Genomic DNA, 20,493 nt, shown 5'->3' on the forward strand with positions numbered 1-20,493 from the left:
CAATGAGAAGAGGGGGACGTGTCTCCAGTGTCTGTCCTAAGGGAAGATGGGGAGCTTAGACAGCAGTGGTTGGGATCTGTTTTGTTGTTGAGGACACAGAGAGGATCTGTCCTTGTGCTGATGTAGCCAATGTGTGACCCCATGGAATTCCTGAAAGATAGGGGCCTGGGCCGCACTTGCAGACCAACTGGCTTAGACAGGTTAGGGACAAGGAAGTGAGTTGCTTGTAATTATATTTCACCATCCCATCCTCCGAGAGAAGCTGGGAAATTCCCACCACGTGAGGCTACTTGATAGAGGAGAAACGCTTTGGTCTTGCATTCCAGAAAGGATTTATTGAATTTTTGGGGGTAGGAAATTGGGCCAGATGTATTCTATGCAATTCTTTACAAGTCCATGATCCGGTCATTGTATAGCAAAGGAACTGGGAAACTTGCCTTGGAATACAGGGCTAGATCTGAGGTGAATGCTGGTTGAAGGATCTCTAAGCACCCCAATATTCTTACCTGCTTTCACTTGGGGTAGGTATGTAAATGGTTTCCTCCTTGGCAAGAGTCATTATGGGATGCCATGATTATCTAGGTGGGGCTAAGAGAATTCATGGAAGACTGGGGTGTGCAGAGTGGTTTGCAGGATCTTGGCGAGGAGAAGAATAGCAGAAAGGAAGGAGTCGAAGGCTAAAATAGAGATAGGAAGCCAGGCACTGGTGGCTTATGCTTGTAATCCTAGCTATTCAGGAAACTGAGATCTGAGGATGGAAGTTCAAAGCTATCCTGGGCAAGGAAATTTATGAGACTCTTATCTCCAAGGAGCCCCCCACTAAGAAAAAAGAAAAAGCTGAAAGTGGAGCTGTAGTTCAAGTGGTAAAATGCTAGCCTTGAGCAAAAAGAAATCCCAGGTCCTGTGTTCAGGCCTTAGAATTGGCAGCAAGAAAAAAAGGGGTGAGGAGCTAGGAACATCTTTGTGGGTGAATGGGGCAGGCTGCAATTATTGGAAGAATGAAGGAACACTCACAGATAACTAAACAATTAGGGGACGGACAGGGGAGACAAAACTGCCTGAGTCCAGGTGCACCTGGCCGTGTGCAACCCAAAAAGAAGCCCGAGGCCATCAGACAGTAAAGATTAGGAAGTGGAGATCATTATTGTGTCATGTCTGATCATGGGTGTGACCAAACATGTGCACTCTATCTCAGATGCCAGCCTGCGGATGGGATTTGTGGGGGCAGAGGCTTCATAGGTGGGGACATTGTGAGAGAACATAGGGTAATGGGGGTGGCAGGGCTTCTGAGCCTTAGGGAATATTTTCTCTATCTTACTGAGAACAGACCAAGCCAAGATATTTTCTGGAGCTTCAGATAACACTCTGGTGACCCAGAGTTGAATGGCAGAGACTAAGGGTGAGTGTGTCAATGATGTGTGTGTGTGTGTGTGTGTGTGTGAGAGAGAGAGAGAGAGAGAGAGAGAGAGAGAGAGAGAGAGAGAGAGAGAATGAGAGAGCGCTGTCCATACATACAAATGCCACAAAGCCCATTGCTACCCCCGGGAGCCGGATGGTAAGCAGCAAGCAGTTTACCCCAGGCTGCCATCTGCTTCTACAGGATTCTGGAAGGCAGCTTGGATGGATTCCTGAGGGAGTACACAGGGTCAGCTGATTTACAAACCACCGGCAACTGCTTTCCTTCTTGCTGTCCCCTGGTGAAAGTGACCCTAGTTAAGATTTTCTTTGGACTGGGCTGAGCTCGCCCTGTGTTTGCTTCTAGTTCCAGGGATTGTAGGGGAGGCAGGAATCTCCTAGCCACAGGGATGAGAGGAGAGAGCAGCCCAGGCTTGGCGTTCTTCCTAGCCCAGGGGCCCAGGGACACCTGAGGTGGTCTTGGAGTCTTTTCTCTGGCCAGTGTTCTGAATCTTAAGCCGTTTTTTGTTCAAGATAATCGAGTATACATTGGCAATGGTGCCACGGTGAAACTCATGGAGGCAGGAGTTTGCTTTGATTTGATGGCAAAGCAAAACAGAAGCTACCACTTCTAATATGTGGAGGGCTAATGAGTATTCTCCTCCTCCTCCTCCTTGACCCTCCCCTCCCCCAGGGAAAAAGATCTGAACATGGCTCCCGGGCAGGCCTGGCTTCTGCTCCTTGTCTGGGGCTGCAGGAGCAATGGTGTGTTTCTATGCAGGCAGGCAGCTCAGAGAGGGGGCCTGGAGCAGCGTTCAGGAAGCTATCTTTCTTTCTCCCCTTCTCTGTCTCTGCTCCATTTCCCTTTGCATAATCTTTGCTGGCCTCAAGAGTGTGGCAAGGGAAAGAATTTGCTGCATCCCCAGTTCTAGGGCCAGACCCTGAAGGGGGGCATGGAAATGAAGAGAAGTGAGCTCTGGGTGTCCCAATTTTAGAGATGCATTCCTGGAGGAGAGAAATCCCCAAGCAGCGTTAGCACTGTCCTTTCCTTGGAGATAATAAAAATTCCCCTCACTCTTCCCACCCAGTCCCTCATGTCTGCTCCTCTGAGAGAATCTTCTTTCGAGGTTAGAAGAGCCTGGTTGCAGAATCCTTAGGAATCTACCACAGCCTACAGAAAAAGTTACCTCCACTGACTAAAAATTGGGCAAAGGCCTTGCATACTGAATAATTTCTACTTTCCTAACAAGTTGCCTTATAAGCTGAGGAACTAGCTTCTGTTGGGAAAACTGGTGTTCTCTTCAACTCAAAATCAAAAGACTAGGATTTGGAAACTAAGAACTTCATGTAGGAAGCAGCAAGGAGGACAGCTCTGGCTCTTGCCCGGACTGGGGGCACTTGGGCTGCTACCACTGCTTGTATAGGTGGTGCTGGATCAGGCATCAGAAATCACATTGGACTGGTCAGAGCACGAATTGCAATCTAACTGTTCACATTCTTCCCATGATCTAACCTAGTAAGACATTACCAAGGTTGTACCCAGGTACAGCTTTGCCTCTGGGCCGTCTGAACCTGCTCTGGAGGAGGTATTGAAATGGGGGCGGGAGAGAAAAAGGATTGATTTCATAACACTGACTGGAAAATTCCAGGTACTAATCACCCGCGGATTTCACAATTGTCAGAGTAAGTTTCTTTTATGAAAGTGTCATATTTCTTTGCAGTTCATTATTCTTAAAATCATTCTGCTCAGCTGTGACACTCATGGGGAGGTTTAAGTAATCCTTCAGTTAGAAATGTCACTTTGTATTTAGCAATTTACCTATACTGTGTTAACACAGCGTTCATGCAAATAGCATTAGTCTCTAGCATTTTTATAGTTACACAATGGCTTATCCTTAATTATACTGCTAGAGAATCAAATATACTCAGCATTCATTACTGATTGGGCAATTTCTCTGAAGCAAAGTTTTAAAAGGGAACAGGGTAGCTGAGTGCTGGTGGCTCACACCTATAATCCTAGCTACTTAGAAGGCTAAGATCTGAGGACCATGGTTCATAGCCAGCCCAGAGAAGAAAAGTCTGTGAGACTCTTATCTCTGATTAACCAGCCAAAAGTAGAGCTGGGCTCAAGTGGGAGAGCCTCTAGCCTTGAGGGAAAAAAGCTAAGCACAAGCATGAGGCCTTCAGTTCAAGCCCCAGTACTGGCAAAAAGAAAAGGGGGCGGGGGAATGGGAGAGAGGAAATGGAATAGTCTATCAAGAGAATTGCACAATCCAATTAAGGCCTACTAAGAGTAAGCTTAGGGAAAGCAAGCTCCATAAATAGAAGGGAAAGGAAGCAATAAGAGGCCACAGGAAAATATCAATTTCTCTTAGAACTGGATCTATGCACAATCAACTTTAGGTTCCTTTTGTGTTTGCTCCAATTATTTGATATGAATTCAAAGTACTTTTATTTTCTGTTGAGTCCTACTGGTGATAAGGGTCCCTATAAACAATTATGCACTATGTATAGTAACAAATAATCACCTTTTAGCCTCTGTTTTTCAGTGATGGGTATCTAATTTTGGTAGGATGAGTTGTATTCCTTTTTCTATGCATACATTCTCATATATAGCACATATCTCTAAGGGTGGGATGGGGCCTACGCTACTTTGTAGCACCCCAATGGGCTCAATGAATCAGCTTTTCAACACCTACATGGTAACGTCAATTGTTCTTCTAATGATGGGCAACTAATTGTCTCCACTGATTTTTTTTTTTATTATGAACAACACCTCTATCTATGCTTGAAATGCTTCTTACTCTTATAAGACTATGTTTTAAGGAAAATATTCTGTTTATATATGAGAGAAATGTGGCGAGAAGGGAAATGGCAGGAGGAAGCTACCTTCAACTCCCATTGCTTCCTCTCCTTGCCTGGCTCTTGGCTAGAGGGTGAAGAGTAGTTGAACAGTCATTCACTAACATTACTTGCCATTTAGCAGCGCACTTCTCTCCCTCTGGTCTATCTGATTGTAGACACTTTTAATGTTAGATCAGATTTGGAATGAGGAAAACAATGCTGGGTGAGTCACTCCACCTTCAAAGCCTGATATACAGCAGGGTCTGAAGGGATTTTCCATCTTTTCTAGAACTTTCTGCATCACATCTATGGATCTTGCTCTCTGGGTGGCTCCCTCTGTCTCTTGGAAATACCAATGTCATGCTTGGCCTCTCTCATAAACAGCCTCACCCCTGTCCTGGTGAGTAGTAGTCTTTGTTGTCCTGGTTCTCGGCAATCTTACTCCCAGCCTTGACTTGTTCCTGTCTTTATGGCTTGCATATTCATGGCCCAGTAAAAGATCATGGTTCCCACCCTACCTTCTTGGAGTCCTACTATTTCTCCAGTTTCCCCATAGGCTGGGAGGACTTTGTCTTTGTCTGCTTCCAAGTCTTATTCTCCATTGACCTTCCTCCCTGTTTTTATGACCTGTCTTAGAGGCCACTTTGGCCTAGAACACTGTCTGCTCTGTGTGTGTATATGTGTGCGTGCGCATGCGCGCGCACGTGCTATTACTAGGTCTTGAATTTAGGGCCCTGGTGCTGTCAGCTTTTACACTTAAGAAATCAATTGAGCCACAACTCTACTTCTGGCTTTTTCCTGGTTAATTGGAGATAAGAATCTCATGGACTTCCCTGCAATCCATGTATCTCAGCCTTTCTGAATAGTTAGGATTATAGTAGTGAGCCACCAGCACCCGGTTAACTTTGTTCTTTAAGTGGGTGTGTTGTATGATATGGGGAAAGATAGTCATTTAGACATCTACTTTGACTTTTCTTGCTTAAGGAACATCCTTTGGGTGTGCAGTGTGATTTTTTTAAGCCCCCTCTCCCTGCCTCCCCAGTTTGGCATCTGTCTTAACAGCTATGGTGCCTGGTGCCCAGGGTCCTCACTGTGGGATTTGCTCACAAGAGTGTGGGTCACATGGCAGCGGGGTCGGACAGGGATGAAGGAGCCCCGATGGGCCGGGAGGCTCTCGGCCAAGTTCCCTGTCCTTGAGCCAGGAAAAATGATGCCGCGCCAGGTTGGGCCCCACTGCCTTAGGTTTCTTCAGGCTTTCCACAAGCACAGTCCAACTGGCAACAGGATTTCCAAGTGCCCAGTGAGGCCAAATAAATACACCACATATTTCATTATCTTTGTTATGTAAGGATCCAGGTCTTCTAGGAAACACCGAAGATGGGGAAAACAACGGACTCAAGATAGTCCAATAGAGTTTGAAGGTTTAAGGACTGTAAGGGTAAGAGGTTGAAATTTAATAAAGAAAAACTTCTGGCTTGAGGACCTCTATAAACCCTGGCTAGGCAGAACCCTGGGCCTTTTCTTTTTCCATCAGGTATTGTGTGCCCGAGGTAGGATTAGCTGTAGTTAAACACAAGTAAAATGGAGGAGGGAGTGTATGATGTATTTGAAACTTTCAAAAAAGCTGGACACAGTGGTACACAGCTAGCTTCTTGGAAGGCAGAGGTTAGGAGGGTTGAGGTTCAAAAAGGCAAAGAGTGGCAGACCCCATCTAAAAACCAAACTAAAAGCTAGAGGGTAGAAACACGGCTTAGGCGGTAAAGTGCTTGCCAATCAAATATGATGTCTTGCACTTGATCTCTACTTCTACAAAAAAATTCCTCAAAAAAAAAATTTTTTTTTTTTTTTGGCCAGTCCTGGGCCTTGGACTCAGGGCCTGAGCACTGTCCCTGGCTTCTTCCCGCTCAAGGCTAGCACTCTGCCACTTGAGCCACAGCGCCGCTTCTGGCCGTTTTCTGTATATGTGGTGCTGGGGAATCGAACCTAGGGCCTCGTGTATCCGAGGCAGGCACTCTTGCCACTAGGCTATATCCCCAGCCCCCCTCAAAATTTTTTTTTGATTTCCTGATTTGGGAAATTTATATCACAACTTCATCTATGAGTTGTCTATGAAATGGAATAATAATAGTCCCTAATTTATAAAGTTGTTGAGAAGGTTAAAATAATGCATGCCTTATAACTGGCCCACAGAATGTAAGGACTGTCTGCTTGCTTTCTTCCTTCCTTCTCTCCCCTCCCTCCCTTCCTTTCTTTTCATGCTGGTACTGGGGCTTGAACTCAGGTCCTTGTGCTCTCCCCTCAAAGCTGGCGCTCTGTCACTTGAACAACAGCTCTAGCTTTTTGCTAGTTAATTGAAGATAAGAGTCTATTGGATTTGTCTGCTTAGGTTGGCTTGGAACCATGTTCCTCAGATCTCAGCACCCCCTGGATAGGTAGATAGCTGGGCTCGTGTAGAAACTCAAGGCTGATTTAGCAGATGGTTCTTAAGGCCCTGTTAGATGCTGGTTGTATCAAGACTAATTTCATAAGCTGGACATTGATAAAACCTACAACATAATTTAAGAAGAGGCTAGAAGTGATCAGACAGAAAGCAATCAGGAAAGGAACAGACTTTTAACTATTTGGCTTTTCCTAAAGGGTTTATTTGGTTTTGTGTCTAATATTTTCAGAATTACAGATGTAATCTTTCCTAGGTTGATTTTTCTCAGGTTTCCTGGCACATGAGGCGGTACAACCTGGCGCAGGTCTCAGGTGCTTCCCCCTGTTTGGCTCAGGAGTAGACTGGACACAACACACTGAGATTCAGACAGAGTTCAGACTCTCAAGACTCCACCCACTACTCTTGGGGCCAATAGCAAACATGGGCTACCTACTCACCTGGCTCCTGGCTCCGGTGGCCCACGGGCTGTGGTCTGGGGCTGCTGGTAGCAGGGATTACAGATGGGGATGGCTTTGGCAAGGTGGTGTGGGTAGCCTCGATTGCTGAGATGGTCAGAGCCTGTATTGGGGCGCCTGGCTGTGAGGTTGTCTCTGGAACAAATGGGTTTTCATAGACTTTCGTGGTCTCACCTATAAGGAAATGGAATTCCATCAAGGTCTACAAAGTAGCCTTATAGGCATTTAATAGAACTAGAAATCAAGTAAATGTCTACTGAATTCTCACTGTGAGCAGAGACCCACCTGTACAGTGGAGTATGGTAGCTAGGTAAAGAGTCTATCTAGAGAAATGATTCTTGCTTAAAGCAATGTATGACTAGGTATAATGGCTCACACCTGTATCTCTGCTCCTTAGAGGGTGGGAGGCAGAGGGATTTCAGTTTGAGGCCACCTGGCCCCACCAAAAAGCTAATGGGACACCCTTCCCAACTCCATCAATAAGGGGCATGTGGTAGTTCACATTTGTGAGCCCAGGTATGTGGGAGGTTGTAGGTAGGAGGATTGTGATCCGGTCCAGTCCAGACAAAAGCATAAGATCCTACCTGAAAACTAAAGCAGGTAAAGGGCTGGAGCATAGCTCAAGTGGTAAAGTGCCTTCCTAGTAAGTTGGAAGCTCTGAATTCAAACCCCAGTACTGGGAGATATAAACATGTATAATCTCAGAACAAAAAGCTCATCAACAAATCAAAATGTATTTGACAGTTTCAGAATGTCAGCAGAAAAGACAAGGTAGAACATGAGTATTTGCCAAATTTATCTGCCGGGCACCATAAGCCATAATTTGTCCCTCCCTCCTTCCTTCTCTCCTTTCTTTTCACATGGTACTTTTGGCTCTCGCTGTGATTAGTCTTAGAGAACACAGCCTAGCTGTTCTAGTTGAGGTTGGTTCATGCCGTTAATGCCTCTGAACCCAAATTGCCTCATCTGTCTAATGGGCAATGGAACAGATACATGGTAAAGATCATCCAAGATTCATCTAAGCTGTGCTCTCATTCACGTGGGATGACTTTGATTGATTCCCCAATTTTGAACTTTGCTGTAGCAGCTTCCTTGCAAAGTGAATCCGAATGTATGAACTCTGTTCACAGAGTATCCCTGAAGGCTTAGGGCAAGGGGAAGGGGCAAGAGGATACCCACTGGGGCCTGGGGGTTTCTAGATGACCTTGGGTCTGTGCTAGAGGGAGACACGTGCTGCATCCCCAGGTGAGTTGTATCTCAGTCAGTCCTGGAATAGCTGCCTGCACATCTCATGACCTGAGAACTAAGTACTGCCAACACAACATGGTACCTTGAAGCAACAGAAGTTTATAATCTCACAGTTCTAGATGCTGGAAGTCCAAACTCAGAATCACCAGGCCAAATTCAAGGCTTTGGCAGTGTTGGGCTCCCTCAGGGAGACCCCTCAGGGAGGATGTGAATTTTGCCTCATCCAGTTTCAATGGGCTGCTGGCACTGCTTTTGGCTTTTGGCCATCTTTAAGGCCTGGGTTACCTTTCTGCTCTGTCTCCATGGGAACTTTTCATCTACATGTGTGGTATGTGATTTCCTATTCCATCCAGGATGTTTTCTCTATCTCAAGATCATTAATTACATTAGCCCTGTTCCCAACTTTCCCAATAAGGAACCATCCACAGGTTCTAGTGATGAAGACATAGGTACTAGAAATGGCGTACCTTTTGGAAGAGCATTTTGAGCTACAGTGTCCCTGCTCTAGGTGTGACTCTGCTTAAGCTGATGTCATTTAGGTACACAGAACAAGTAGGCACCGCCCTCTTTGTGAGACCCATCCTCCTCCTCTTTGACACTGCATAGCATGATACAATGTCCAGCATCGGAGAGAGAGTGTGTGTCAGAGCCATGGTCTTATTGACAGACATGTATGGTGGGTGTCCAGATCCAAAGCACAGCACTGGCACCTGCTCATGGGCACACTGGCGCCCCCTGGTGGGAATCCAAGCAATGACTAGGGATGGCAAGTCATCAAAGAGTAAGCCTGGACTTGGGTTGGAATTCAGCCATCTTGCCTGGCCCTGCAGGTTGGTGGAGGAAGGAAGCAGATCTCTCAGTAACCCTGTTGCTGGCTGATAGCTGATCACTACATATCTGGCTGTAGACTCAGCCAGAAAAATTACTAAAGAGCTGGTGGCAGACTCCGGGGTTCAGCCAGTCTTTGTGCCAACCCCAGGCAAAACTAAGCCCTGATTTATGACATTCCCTTTACTTTACAGGGAGCATGCTTTTGTAACAAATCCTAGGAAGTGCCCGGTTTCTCCAGAATGTTCCTCTGTTTCATCTTCTGGCAGACATTAACCATGCACACTAGTGGGCCCAGATAAGGTGAGCATTCATCTACCGCAAAGCTACTTAACAAAATCATTTAGCTGTTTTAGAAAAGAGTATGCACATATTAATTCAGAGAGAAATACTTAAGTGATAGAACTTGCAGATTCTTATTAAGCCACAGTGTATTAAAAATAAAAGGACTAGCAAATTCTAAACATTTTTGCTACCTGAAACTTAGGAGGCATTGAACATCTGAAATATCTTTTTTCTTCTCAAACGATTGGGCAATTCCAACACTCCTGACAAGCCTAGCCTTACCAATTTGCTAACTCAGTTTTGTTAGACGGGAGTTAAATAATCTGAGAACAACTATTGCATTCCTTGTTCCAGGACCCAGATGTTTTCAAATGAATGGAATATTCTCTGATCTTCCATGGGCTGCTTTCTCTAGTCTCCCTCATAGATTAGAACAGAAATGAAGTTGAAAATTGGGGATAAGGGTAAGGACAGAGAATATAATGTCCCTATCCCAATTGCTCTCAGTTCCTAACTGGATATCACACTTTTGATCTGACCCACAGTGAATTCTTCATGGAAACAGATTCTTCCTGAGCAATTTAAATGAAACCAATGGAAGTTTCTTCTAACAATCTCTGATACATGGAAGTTAGGTCTTCTCAAAGATCCTCATGGGAAAGCATTTCAAACCTTTTCTTAGGTTCTAAGCATATCATTGTTTTAGATGAGAAAGAAGTTCCCACACTGCCTTCTCAGGGGCAGCGGGGAGCCTCCGAACTCCCTACTTGAGGTTCTTCATTAGAGTCACAGCAAAGGTGCTAGAAAAGCAAACCCTACTGTACTGCTCATAGCCTCAGGTAGGAAATCTTATGTTCACTGAACACCTACTACATGCAGGCACTTTGAAGGCTTTTTCCCCCCTCTGGTCATGAGGCTTGAAATCAGGGTCCCTGAGCTTCTTTTCCTCAAAGTTAGTGCTCTACCAATGAAGCCATAGCTCCATGTCCAGGTTGTTTGTTAATTTATTGGAGATAAATGTCTCAAGGACGTTCCTGCTGAGGCTGGCTTTGAACCACGATCCACAGATCTCAGTCTCCTGAGTAGCTAGGATAACAGACATAAGCCACTGGCACCTGGCATGAAAGTTGTTGTTGTTGTTTTTTTTTTAAATAATATAAGCATACCTATTTAATACTTATCACAATCCCAGAAATCAATCCATGTATCTCAGTTTAGGGGTTAGGAATAATTGTTCCAAAAGGTCAAAACCCAAGCTCAAGGTCACAAGGAAACAGGTAGCAGAGTCAAGATTTGGATTCATAGGTATTTGATCCAGATACATGCATTTTTGCTTTTTTTCCCCCTGAACAAAAGTGGAATAGTGTGGGAAGCAAATCTTGAGGGGCTTCAGGATTCTTGAATGCCGTTCTTATTAGACAGTGGTCCAATGTCTCTGGAGACCTTGTTAAAGCGCCGCCATCTTGCTTGAAAGAGAGCTTGGGTTTGGCCATGGTGGGTTCAGCCTTTTAGGACAAGAGTTTTCTAGGAAGCCAGACTTACAGCTGAAAGCTTTAGCTTGATTCTCTTCCATGGACTCTTCTCTAGCTATGGTACCAGGACTGTGCCTGCCCAATGGTGTGTATGTGTGTGTGTGTGTGTGTGTGTGTGTACTTCTACGCATTAACCATTACCTGTTTCTATTTAGCTTGGAGTAGCTGGAAGGCTCTGGGCAAGGACCAGCTGCCAGCCTAATGTCTGCTACTTGCCCAGGGGAGCCTGGCTTAAATCTCAGGTAATCTTTATCCTCCGTGTGAGCTGCACAAGGCAAATCAAGATGCCTTCTATTTTTCAAGTGAGCTCATTTTCCATGAAGAGGGTTGTTATGCTTTGGGGGGTCATCTTAACCCGATTTACCTGTCAGAGCACATTCTTGGAGAGACTAAGAATTATTTTAGGCAGGCTTGCCGAAACTTGAACAAAGACCATTCCTGCACCTCTGTCTCTTCTGCTTCATTCAATTTCTAAAGGAGTCTAATCACCTCAGGAAGAGTAGCAATGGAGGTGTGTGTGTGTGGGGGGGCGGGTACTCTCAGGGTTCTCACTGGTGTTTTTTATTTGAATTGGTGACAACTCAACCCATGGCCGTCATAGGAGTTTTAAAGACAGGAGTTCTTTTATCTTGGCGTTAGAATGCTTTTCAGTGTACCTCAAGGTCTGGCTCAGAGGAGGTTCACAAAATGTGGTTACTCATCGAATGAATGAATGAACGATTGGATTTTTCAGATGCTGACAACCAGTGATCTAGTAACAAGAAGCTGCTACTCCTGTAGCAGGTTTTGAGGTGCTTTGGTAAAGGGGACAAGTGATTTCAGTAATGATTGTATCTTAATTGTAGTTTTTATTGTGCTAATTTATGGATTTAGATAATAGTAATTTTTAAACAAAAGCATCCTGCCCTCAACTCCCCCCCCCCCTACACACACACTTCTGGATGCTGGTGTTTGGACTCCTAGAGGGCAAGTGGGAGAGGCTGGAGTTAAGCTTTGACCTCATGCTGGAGCACATAGAGAAGCTCTGGAAAAGATTGCCACTACCTATGAGGTCATAACCAAATGGATTAAAAAAAAATAATCTAAGGCTTTATTTGGCTATAGATTCTCTGACCTTTCTCCCCCGTCATAGTGAGTCCTGTACAAGGTGGTTAGCCTTGGGTAATTTACTAAACCTCTCTAGGGTCAGCTGTTGTGTCTAAAGAAGGGGCAATCTGGCAGTTGGTCTTGGAGTGATGGTGGCCTGGCACCTAAGAAAGTGCTCAGAAGATACATATGGTCATGGGAGGCTGCGTGGGACCCTTCCTGCTGTCCAGATTCAGGCTGGGAGCCGACACCAGAAAGAACCAAGGGTTCTATCTACATGCGGAGAGGAGCCACTGAGCTCGCCATGCATGGGAGAACCCGCAGTCATCAGCTCCCTTTCTCCCAGGCCAGTGAGAAGAAGGAAAGGACCAGAAAGGAGGGGTCAGGAGCCACACTATGGGAAGGGTCCTGTTCCGTGGTTTCCTTTCCTTCAAAGTTTCTCCTCCCCAAGACAGAGGAAGGTGCCGGCAAGAGCCGTTCATCAAGACACAAAACCTGAGGAAGAGGGAGGTGACAGAGCCTTCCCAGTTCACGGTGCCCTGAAGGAGCAGCGATCCCTGAGTTCTGAGAGTCTAGGCATACGCCGCCCCTCAGAGTAAAAAGAAGGGCATGACACATGGTCCATAAATTTGGAAAGTTGACTTGAGCGAGGTGGGGGGGGGTGTTTCTCTCCCCTCAGCATCTTTGAGAAGAGGGGAGGGGGTGAACAGGAATGGCCCTGGCCAGCTATCCTCAGCTAAAAGAAGATGTATCTACCTCACAGAGGGGGTGAACGAGAACCCGAGTGGTTGTTATGATCCTATGAACAGGGGCTGCACAGGGGGGTGCTGCATCCAGATAAAGGATGCTAGGGATGGGAGAAAGGGGTGGGGGGGCCCAGTAAGAGGGAGTTAGGAGAAAAGCAAACCCAGTTATCCACACAATTCCCTCCCTCAGAAGTCACTGTATGAGCCCGGTGCCGGTAGCTCACCTCTGTAATCCTAGCTACTTAGGAGGTTGAGCCCTGAGGATCATAGTCGAAGCCAGCCCCAGCCAACAAGTCCAAGAGACGCTTACCTCCAGCGAATCAGCACAAAGTCAGAAGTGAAGGTGTGGCTCAAGTGGTAGAGCCTTGGCCTGGAGTGACAAAAACTGAGAGCAGGAGGTCTTGAGTTCAAGCCCCAGTATAGCACCACAAAAAAAAAAAGAAAGAAAGAAAGAAAGAAGAAGGAAAAAGAAAAAGACAAACCACTGCATGAGCAGAGGCCACTAGGCTAGAAGAAACGGAGACACGTTTGGAGGAGTCTATTGCTATGTCTCTTCTTGTGTCCACAGCAAAGGAGGACTGGTGATAGCTCAGAGGCTGGCTTTAAGGCATGACCACCCACTACCAGCTTGTGGGTGGGCAGGGGAACAGCTGCATCTTCACAATTAAACAAACACATCTATATCACAGCACTAATTAAAAACTCATTGAAGATATAGATGAGGCAGCCAGTAGGGGAAAGAACAATTTAAAAAACCCCAACATTCCCTAGTTGTGTATCAAGGCTCCTGAAATTGGTATGTGCTGTGCACTGATGTTAGCATAGAAAGACCTAGCACAGTGATTCAGTGAGTAGTTTCTGGAGTTAGACTGGGTTTGGCTCGCAGCTCTGCCACTTCCTAGCTGTTTGGCAAAGGGAAGTTACTCAACTGCTTTGGGCTGTATTTTCCTTGTGCCATACATTAGGGCTAAGAGCACCGCATACAGATGGTATCCTAGTGGTGACTAAAGGCAATGATTAGGTAAAGATCTTGAAACAGCACCTGGCACACAGCAAATGCTGTCAAGCTAGCTTCTCTCGCTGTGCTTAAGCCGTGTTTGTCTTACATTTATCCATGAACACAAGTCTAGCTGAATCTGCTAGCCCAGCAAGTTTCTAGAAGCAAATGCCAATCCTATTAAAAAGCAGCTTACAAGCCAAGTGTGGGTGGTTCCGGCCTATCATCCTGGCTACTCAGGAGGCTGAGATCTAAGGATGGTATCATTAGAAGCCAGCCCAGGCAGGAAAGTCTGTGAAATTCTTATCTCCAGTGAGCCACCAATCAGCCAGGGGTAGAGCTGTGGCTCAAATGGTCATGTGCTAGCATTGAGTGAAGAAGCCAAGGGAGAGTCTGAAGCCCCAAGTTCAAGCCCGCAGTGAGTCACAGAAGCTTTCTTTGACTACGTGGGAAATCGGTGTACCTCCTAAGACACAATCATGCACAACATAGTTCTTTACTCAGCACAGATACCAAGAAAGAAACACTTCTTGGCTTGAGGGCTATTGTGGTTCCTATGCAAGCCGGGTCAGCACACTGGACTCAGCCTGGCTGACTCAGATTAGCTGCTTGCTCTTATCTCAAAAAGCCACACACTGTTCTCCTTGCTTCCCTTCATTGTATGTACCTAAGTCGATCCAGGAACATTTCCAGACAGAATGTCATGTCATCTTCTAAAGTAACAGTATGAGAAAATTCAGGGTAACTGTCATTATGGAGGAGAATGACAAATATAGAGACAATCTCACATCGTGAAAACAAAATAAATAAATAAAAATAAAGCCTTCACTCCTCAGCTACGGCTGTCTGAGTGCATTGATTTTTGTGCCATGTTCCTGGCATCCGAGAAATGATCAGAATTGGCGGGGCTTGACTGGTTAAGATGTTAATTTCTACACCATCTCCTAAGGCACGGTATTTGGTGTTGATGAACTCTGAAGGTTTAGATTAAACCATGCGTGAACACTTGCCTGCTTTAGCAGCTGGACTTTTCGATGATGAATATGTAAGAGCCGATGGGTAGGTTACACCCCTTTGGGGTTTACTTTCTGCAAAAAGACAAAAAAAAAAAAAAAGGAAGAAGAAACGAAAGAGAAATTTATTGCTAGGGCTGGAGGTTTTAGATGGTTCTGTACTGATAAGTGGGTTCCTCCTCCCTAATTTCTCTCTCTTGAGTTCAATAAAATCCCTTTGCTGAGTTGTTGATTACAATAAAAAAGTCAAGTGGCATGTTGTTGTTTTTCTGTATAGATTCTGTTTTATTAATATTAGGATGTGAGCAATAAAATCTTTATAACTCAAAGTTGTTTAATATTAGTTAGCTATCCTTTTTATTTATTTATTTTTGTGTGTGTTGGTTGTGGGGCTTGAATCCAGGACCTGGGCATGGCCTCTGAGCTTTTCTTGTCCAAAGCTAGCCCTCTACCACTTGAACTACACCTTTACTTCTGGCTTTTTGGTGGTTAATTAGAGATAAGAGTCGCATAGACTTCCCTGCTGGACTGGCTTTGAACTGTGATCCTCATATCTCAGCCTTCTGAGTAGCTAGGATTACAGGTGTGAGCCACTGCAACCCAGCTAAACTGGTTTTCATATAAGTGGCTGGGGATATTTAATTGGAGTGAGTATGAGAACATGGTGTAGCTGCTGTCAGGTGATGGAGGTCTCACACCCGAGCTGACTGTGGGGAGACCACCTCCCCTTGCTACCACAGACACTGTAGGATCCACTGGAATTTCACCAAGAGTGCCTACTTGGAACTAGGCAAATAGGGATCCACCTTGGAAGGAACCATTTAGTGTCACCCAGGGAAGTGTGGTAGGGAAACAGTGAAGGCATATAAGGGAAAGGGATCAGGTGATGGGAGCCGGGTGTAGGCAACCAGCCTCCAGCACTGAAATTGTCTTTTGTAGGCAAAAGTCTTCTTCTGATCTTGCGAAAGTGCCTGACATTCCACCCTGGAGCTTTGTTCTGCAATTAAACGGAAAGTACCAGTGGAATGCAGCAAGCACCCCAAAGGCAGGTAATTTGCCTGCGTTGGTCCCTGATGAATTTCCAGGGCCCCAAGACATGTCTGACATGGAGTCAGGACTCAAGACGTCATTATTCTGCCAAGGAGTATCTTAATGCCTGGGCCTCTGTTAGGAGGCTTGTCACTTGTTATCTATAGTTATACAGCATGGTGAAATCACTACAGCTCTCAACCTGAAGGAAAACTTGTAGAGAATTGGGAGGGGTGCTGCTGGGAGAGCTGAGGTGAGCGAATCGGGATAATGCAGGACTGTGGGGTCTCAGGAAGGCCTGGGTCTGGGAATAAGAAAAGTTAGATTTCTCTTTCCCTCCCCTCCCTCCCATTGTCCTTCACTCCCTTTCTTCCTCCCTCCCTCCCTTTCTTCCTCCCTCCCTCCTTTTCTCCCTCCCTCCCTCCCTCTCTCCCTCTCTCCCTCCCTCCCCTTCCTTCCTTCCTTCTTTCCTGAGGATCAAAGCCACAGCCTTGTATGTGCTAGGTACACACTATAGCACTGAACTACATCTCCAGTCCTGTTTTTCCCTTTTCTGCTTAGTAATCTCCAAGACTATTTTTTTACACTTAGAAATGGGAATTGTGATATGGCCATGACTTACTTCACAAAGTTGTAGGGAAACTATTGGGGAAAAAAAGCAGGGAAAATGTTTTTGAAATGTTATTGCAAAAACTTGTGAAAATTGATTCTAGTATTACCTATGAATGACACTCAGAGGTGAAATGAGGCGGCTCTTTGGGCTTTTTGGCAATTGTCAAATCACCTTGGGAACAGAATTCTGGCATTTTCAAGTTCTCTGCCTTGTTTGGGCTTGCTCCAAACAGACCCTGAGAGGGGCCCCCAACTGTGGACCACATTTTGTCAACAGAAAGTGAAGCAGAGACATGTCTTGCTCTGTTTGCTACTCTCACAACTAAAACCCAATGCTTCATCTTGTTTCTTTTGAGAAGACAAAGGAGCATCAGCTGGCTTTCTACAACAAAGAACAACTGGACAGCATGAGGGGCTTCCTGGCTGACCTCTCTCACATCCCTGTATTGTCCCCAAATGTTGACCAAACAATGCTCCTTCTCCCTCTCCACTCAACCCTTCCAGCTTCCCAAAGCAAATTAATTAGTGGAGCACAGCAATTTGTGAAAATGAGAAATAAAACCTAGAGGAAAAGCCACAGCGGCATTTGAATCTTCCAAGGAGAATTCTAACACAAGGCAGTTAAGCTTGTTGGCCATGAACCACTGAATAATGGGGTGTTCCTTGGCTGCAGACTTAATGTGCTAGGATGCTTCTGAATGCATCCATTTGAAAGAGGCTTTCTAGCATGGCAGAGGCAAAAGTGCTTATTATCACTGGCAAAGCACATTTTCTGTGAAATGTCACAAGGTGGAATAAGGAGAGATGGAGCTTGTAAGGTGGAAAAGCTTTTATTTAGCCAGGAGTTATTTGGTAAAAACCTATGTGGAGATTATATTTCTCTCCATTTCAATATACTTGAACTGTAGACAGTAGCATTTTCCTATAGCTTCTGTTCTCAATACCTTGGGGCAAGGTCATTACCCACAGCATTGTAGTTGATGTCTTTCAACTTCAGCTAGTCTAATTTGAAACCAGTCTAATTTGAACCTTAAGTGTGCAGAATTTGGCAGGCAAAGGGAAATGGGAATTACTCAATTTGAAGAGAGGCTTAAAAAAGTTCTACTTTTAGTTTTAGTACAACTGTGGAGTACAGTTAGTACAACTGGATGGAGGACAGAAGGGCAAGGAGCATTGGATGCCTAATCAGAAACCACTCTGACTGTAAGACCTACTGTGTGATGTGAGACATTTCCTTCCTGGCCTCCATTCGCTTTCCATAGACAGCTCCGTCTCAGAGCAAACTCATGGCATCTAGTCTTGCTGGGATGCCAGAAAAGTTTGCTATATTCTAAAATGTCATGGGGCTGGGCTGCCCATAACTCATGGCTATAAGCTTAGCTGCTCAGGACAGTGAGATCTGACAGCTCCGTCTCAGAGCAAACTCATGGCATCTAGTCTTGCTGGGATGCCAGAAAAGTTTGCTATATTCTAAAATGTCATGGGGCTGGGCTGCCCATAACTCATGGCTATAAGCTTAGCTGCTCAGGACAGTGAGATCTGAGGACTGTAGTTTGAAGCAAACCTGGGCAGGAAAGTCCCTGATACTCTTATCTCTGTTGAGCTACCCAAAGAAAGCAAGCAATCTAGATAGGATAAAAGGAATTGGAGAGAATATGCTTAGGTTACACAAAATAGGACGGTACTGTATGTAAGAGGCTTGAGCTTCCTACAAAATGTGGCATCTAGAGGGGGCCTGGAACGAACATCCCATAACATAAAGGGGCTAATGTACTGATGCTACAGAATCATGAGCACCAGATGTTAGAACAGTTGCATGGAAATGATTGGGGGAACAAGTTACTCAAGCTGTTTTAAAGGATTGCCCTATAGGGTGGGTATCAATTGCGAATATCTCTGTCCTGGAGAGAAATATGGCAAATTATCCAAATGATGAAACTCAGCCTCACTAACCATTAGAATAGTAATCTCTTCATATGGCCATTGCAGTATCCCAGAATGATGAGGTTGTGACATTATTTACCCCTTAAAAAATATGTAGCCTGAATTCAGTCACAAGGCTATAAGTGGCCTTGTTTTGGGTCCACACCATAGGACACGGTATGCGATAAGCATCTGGACTTCATAGATTTCCATGCCATTCAAGATACAAGGAGGCACTGAGGTGGGGCATTAAAGGGGACTGAACAAGGGTGATGACTAAGTACAATGCATAATCTCTGATCTGATGAAGGAGCCTCTTCTCCTTTCCCTCACAAAAGGTAAGAAATTATTATAAATAATTATATAAATATTATTATAATTAAAATATTACTAAATTAAATTATAAAATTAAAATATTATTAAATTATTATAAATAATTGTTATAAATAATTATTATTATTGGAGATAATCAAATAAGACCTCTTTATTAGGTAATGCTTCTGTATCAATGGCATTGGTGTTGTTGCTTAGAAAAATATTCTTATTCCTGTAAGATGAGTACAGGAGAACTTACAAGTATAACGGCATGATGCTTATTGCTTATTTTCAGAACAAATTATATGTCAGTAAATGGTAGAAGACAGGTAAGTAGGAAAACAGTGTGGCAAAAAGATTGAGAGCAAATTTAGGTGAAGGCATGTGTGGATTCATTGTACTATTCTTATTATTGTTCTGTATTTTTTTTTTTTTTTTGCCAGTCCTGGGGCTTGAACTCAGGGCCTGAGCACTGTCCCTGGCTTTTTTTTTTTTTTTTTTTTTTTTTTTGCTCAAGTCTAGCAATCTACTACTTTAGCCACTGCACCACTTCTGGCTTTTTCTAGATATGTGGTGTTGAGGAATCGAAATCAGGGCTTCATGTATGCGAGGCAAGCACTCTACCACTAGGCCATATTCCCAGCCCCTGTTCTGTAAATGTAAACACTTTCAGAATGAATGGTCGGATTGAGGAAATCCATCAAAATAGAAAATGGTGGGAAGGAAGGTCATGATGGTGCAAAGACAGTCAAATGTCAAATGTCTTTTCCTGGTGAAAAACTGCTTTATGAAATGAAGTGGACCATAAAGAAAACCAAAGCAACACCCAAAATGGATAGCAACTGAAATGAGACTATTTCACGCTGGGAGATTGGTCTGTCCCAAGTGCCTGTGATAGGCAGTCACTCTCCAAGGTGAGGTCGTACCTGAGACAATGAAGGATTCTCTCCATCGTGGTAAGGACAGTGATTGGACACCATTGGAGTAAGTCCCTTTGTAACCGGACTGTCCAGCAACTTTCCGAACAAGTATTTTTCCTCCTGAATTATCGAGCACACCACTATTAAAAACAGTGAAGAAAATACAGAAGTATGGTTTAATGTCAACACACTATTGAATCAGCCTCTATCCACACAGAAACAGGGAGGTTAAGGAAAAGTTCACCTCGGCCTGCAGCCCAAACATCAAGGTTGCTGCTTCTTCACTCAGCCTGACATCTCAATTTCCCTACAGCAACGGATAGTTCTGTCAGTCAGAAATTTCTCCTTGTCACCATGTCTAAAATCCGCCCCCTCCCCTGTTTCTCATTCCCAGTTGACTTTGACTCTTGGGCTCAAGTGATCCTCTTGCCTTGGTCTCCTGAGTGACTTAAGAGTACAGCCATGCCCCACCACACCTGGCTTTCTACTAGTTCTTTGAGGAACAATTTGTTCCTGGAAATTTCCAAGTTGGGTCAGACAAGAAGACATTCTTAGCATTCTACCAGGTTCTGACTTGAGAGTGACTATCTATCAGGGTTTTCCCTTCTCTGTCAAGCAAGTTTCTCAATAGCACTTTTACCTACAGTCATTTCCTTGCCCCAGCTCCTCACATGACTACTTTGGATTGCTGTAATTTATCACACAGGAATGTTTGGAAAGTATGTGTAGTGTTCCCTCCACACCTGTCCTTCCCACCAGGAATTTTCCTGCCCCTCTTCAGAGGAGTCAACAACAACTTTCAACACTCAACTTCCCAGAGGCTCA

The 20,493-nt window shown here is 44.7% G+C and overlaps 1 protein-coding gene across 1 annotated transcript in view; it reads right to left on the minus strand.

Annotated features, from left to right (window-relative positions):
* Positions 1-20,493, minus strand: part of Vit (vitrin) — a 98,940-nt gene that overhangs the window by 36,456 nt on the left and 41,991 nt on the right. The window contains exons 5-7 of the mRNA XM_048353594.1: positions 19,675-19,808; positions 14,867-14,944; positions 7,117-7,308 (exon numbers count right to left, since the gene is read on the minus strand). Of these exons, the coding sequence (XP_048209551.1) occupies positions 7,117-7,308; positions 14,867-14,944; positions 19,675-19,808 (404 nt within the window). The remainder of the gene's footprint in view (positions 1-7,116; positions 7,309-14,866; positions 14,945-19,674; positions 19,809-20,493) is intronic.

Source organism: Perognathus longimembris, chromosome 8 (genome assembly GCF_023159225.1).
Source record: "Perognathus longimembris pacificus isolate PPM17 chromosome 8, ASM2315922v1, whole genome shotgun sequence".
In the NCBI taxonomy this organism is placed as follows: domain Eukaryota; kingdom Metazoa; phylum Chordata; class Mammalia; order Rodentia; family Heteromyidae; genus Perognathus; species Perognathus longimembris.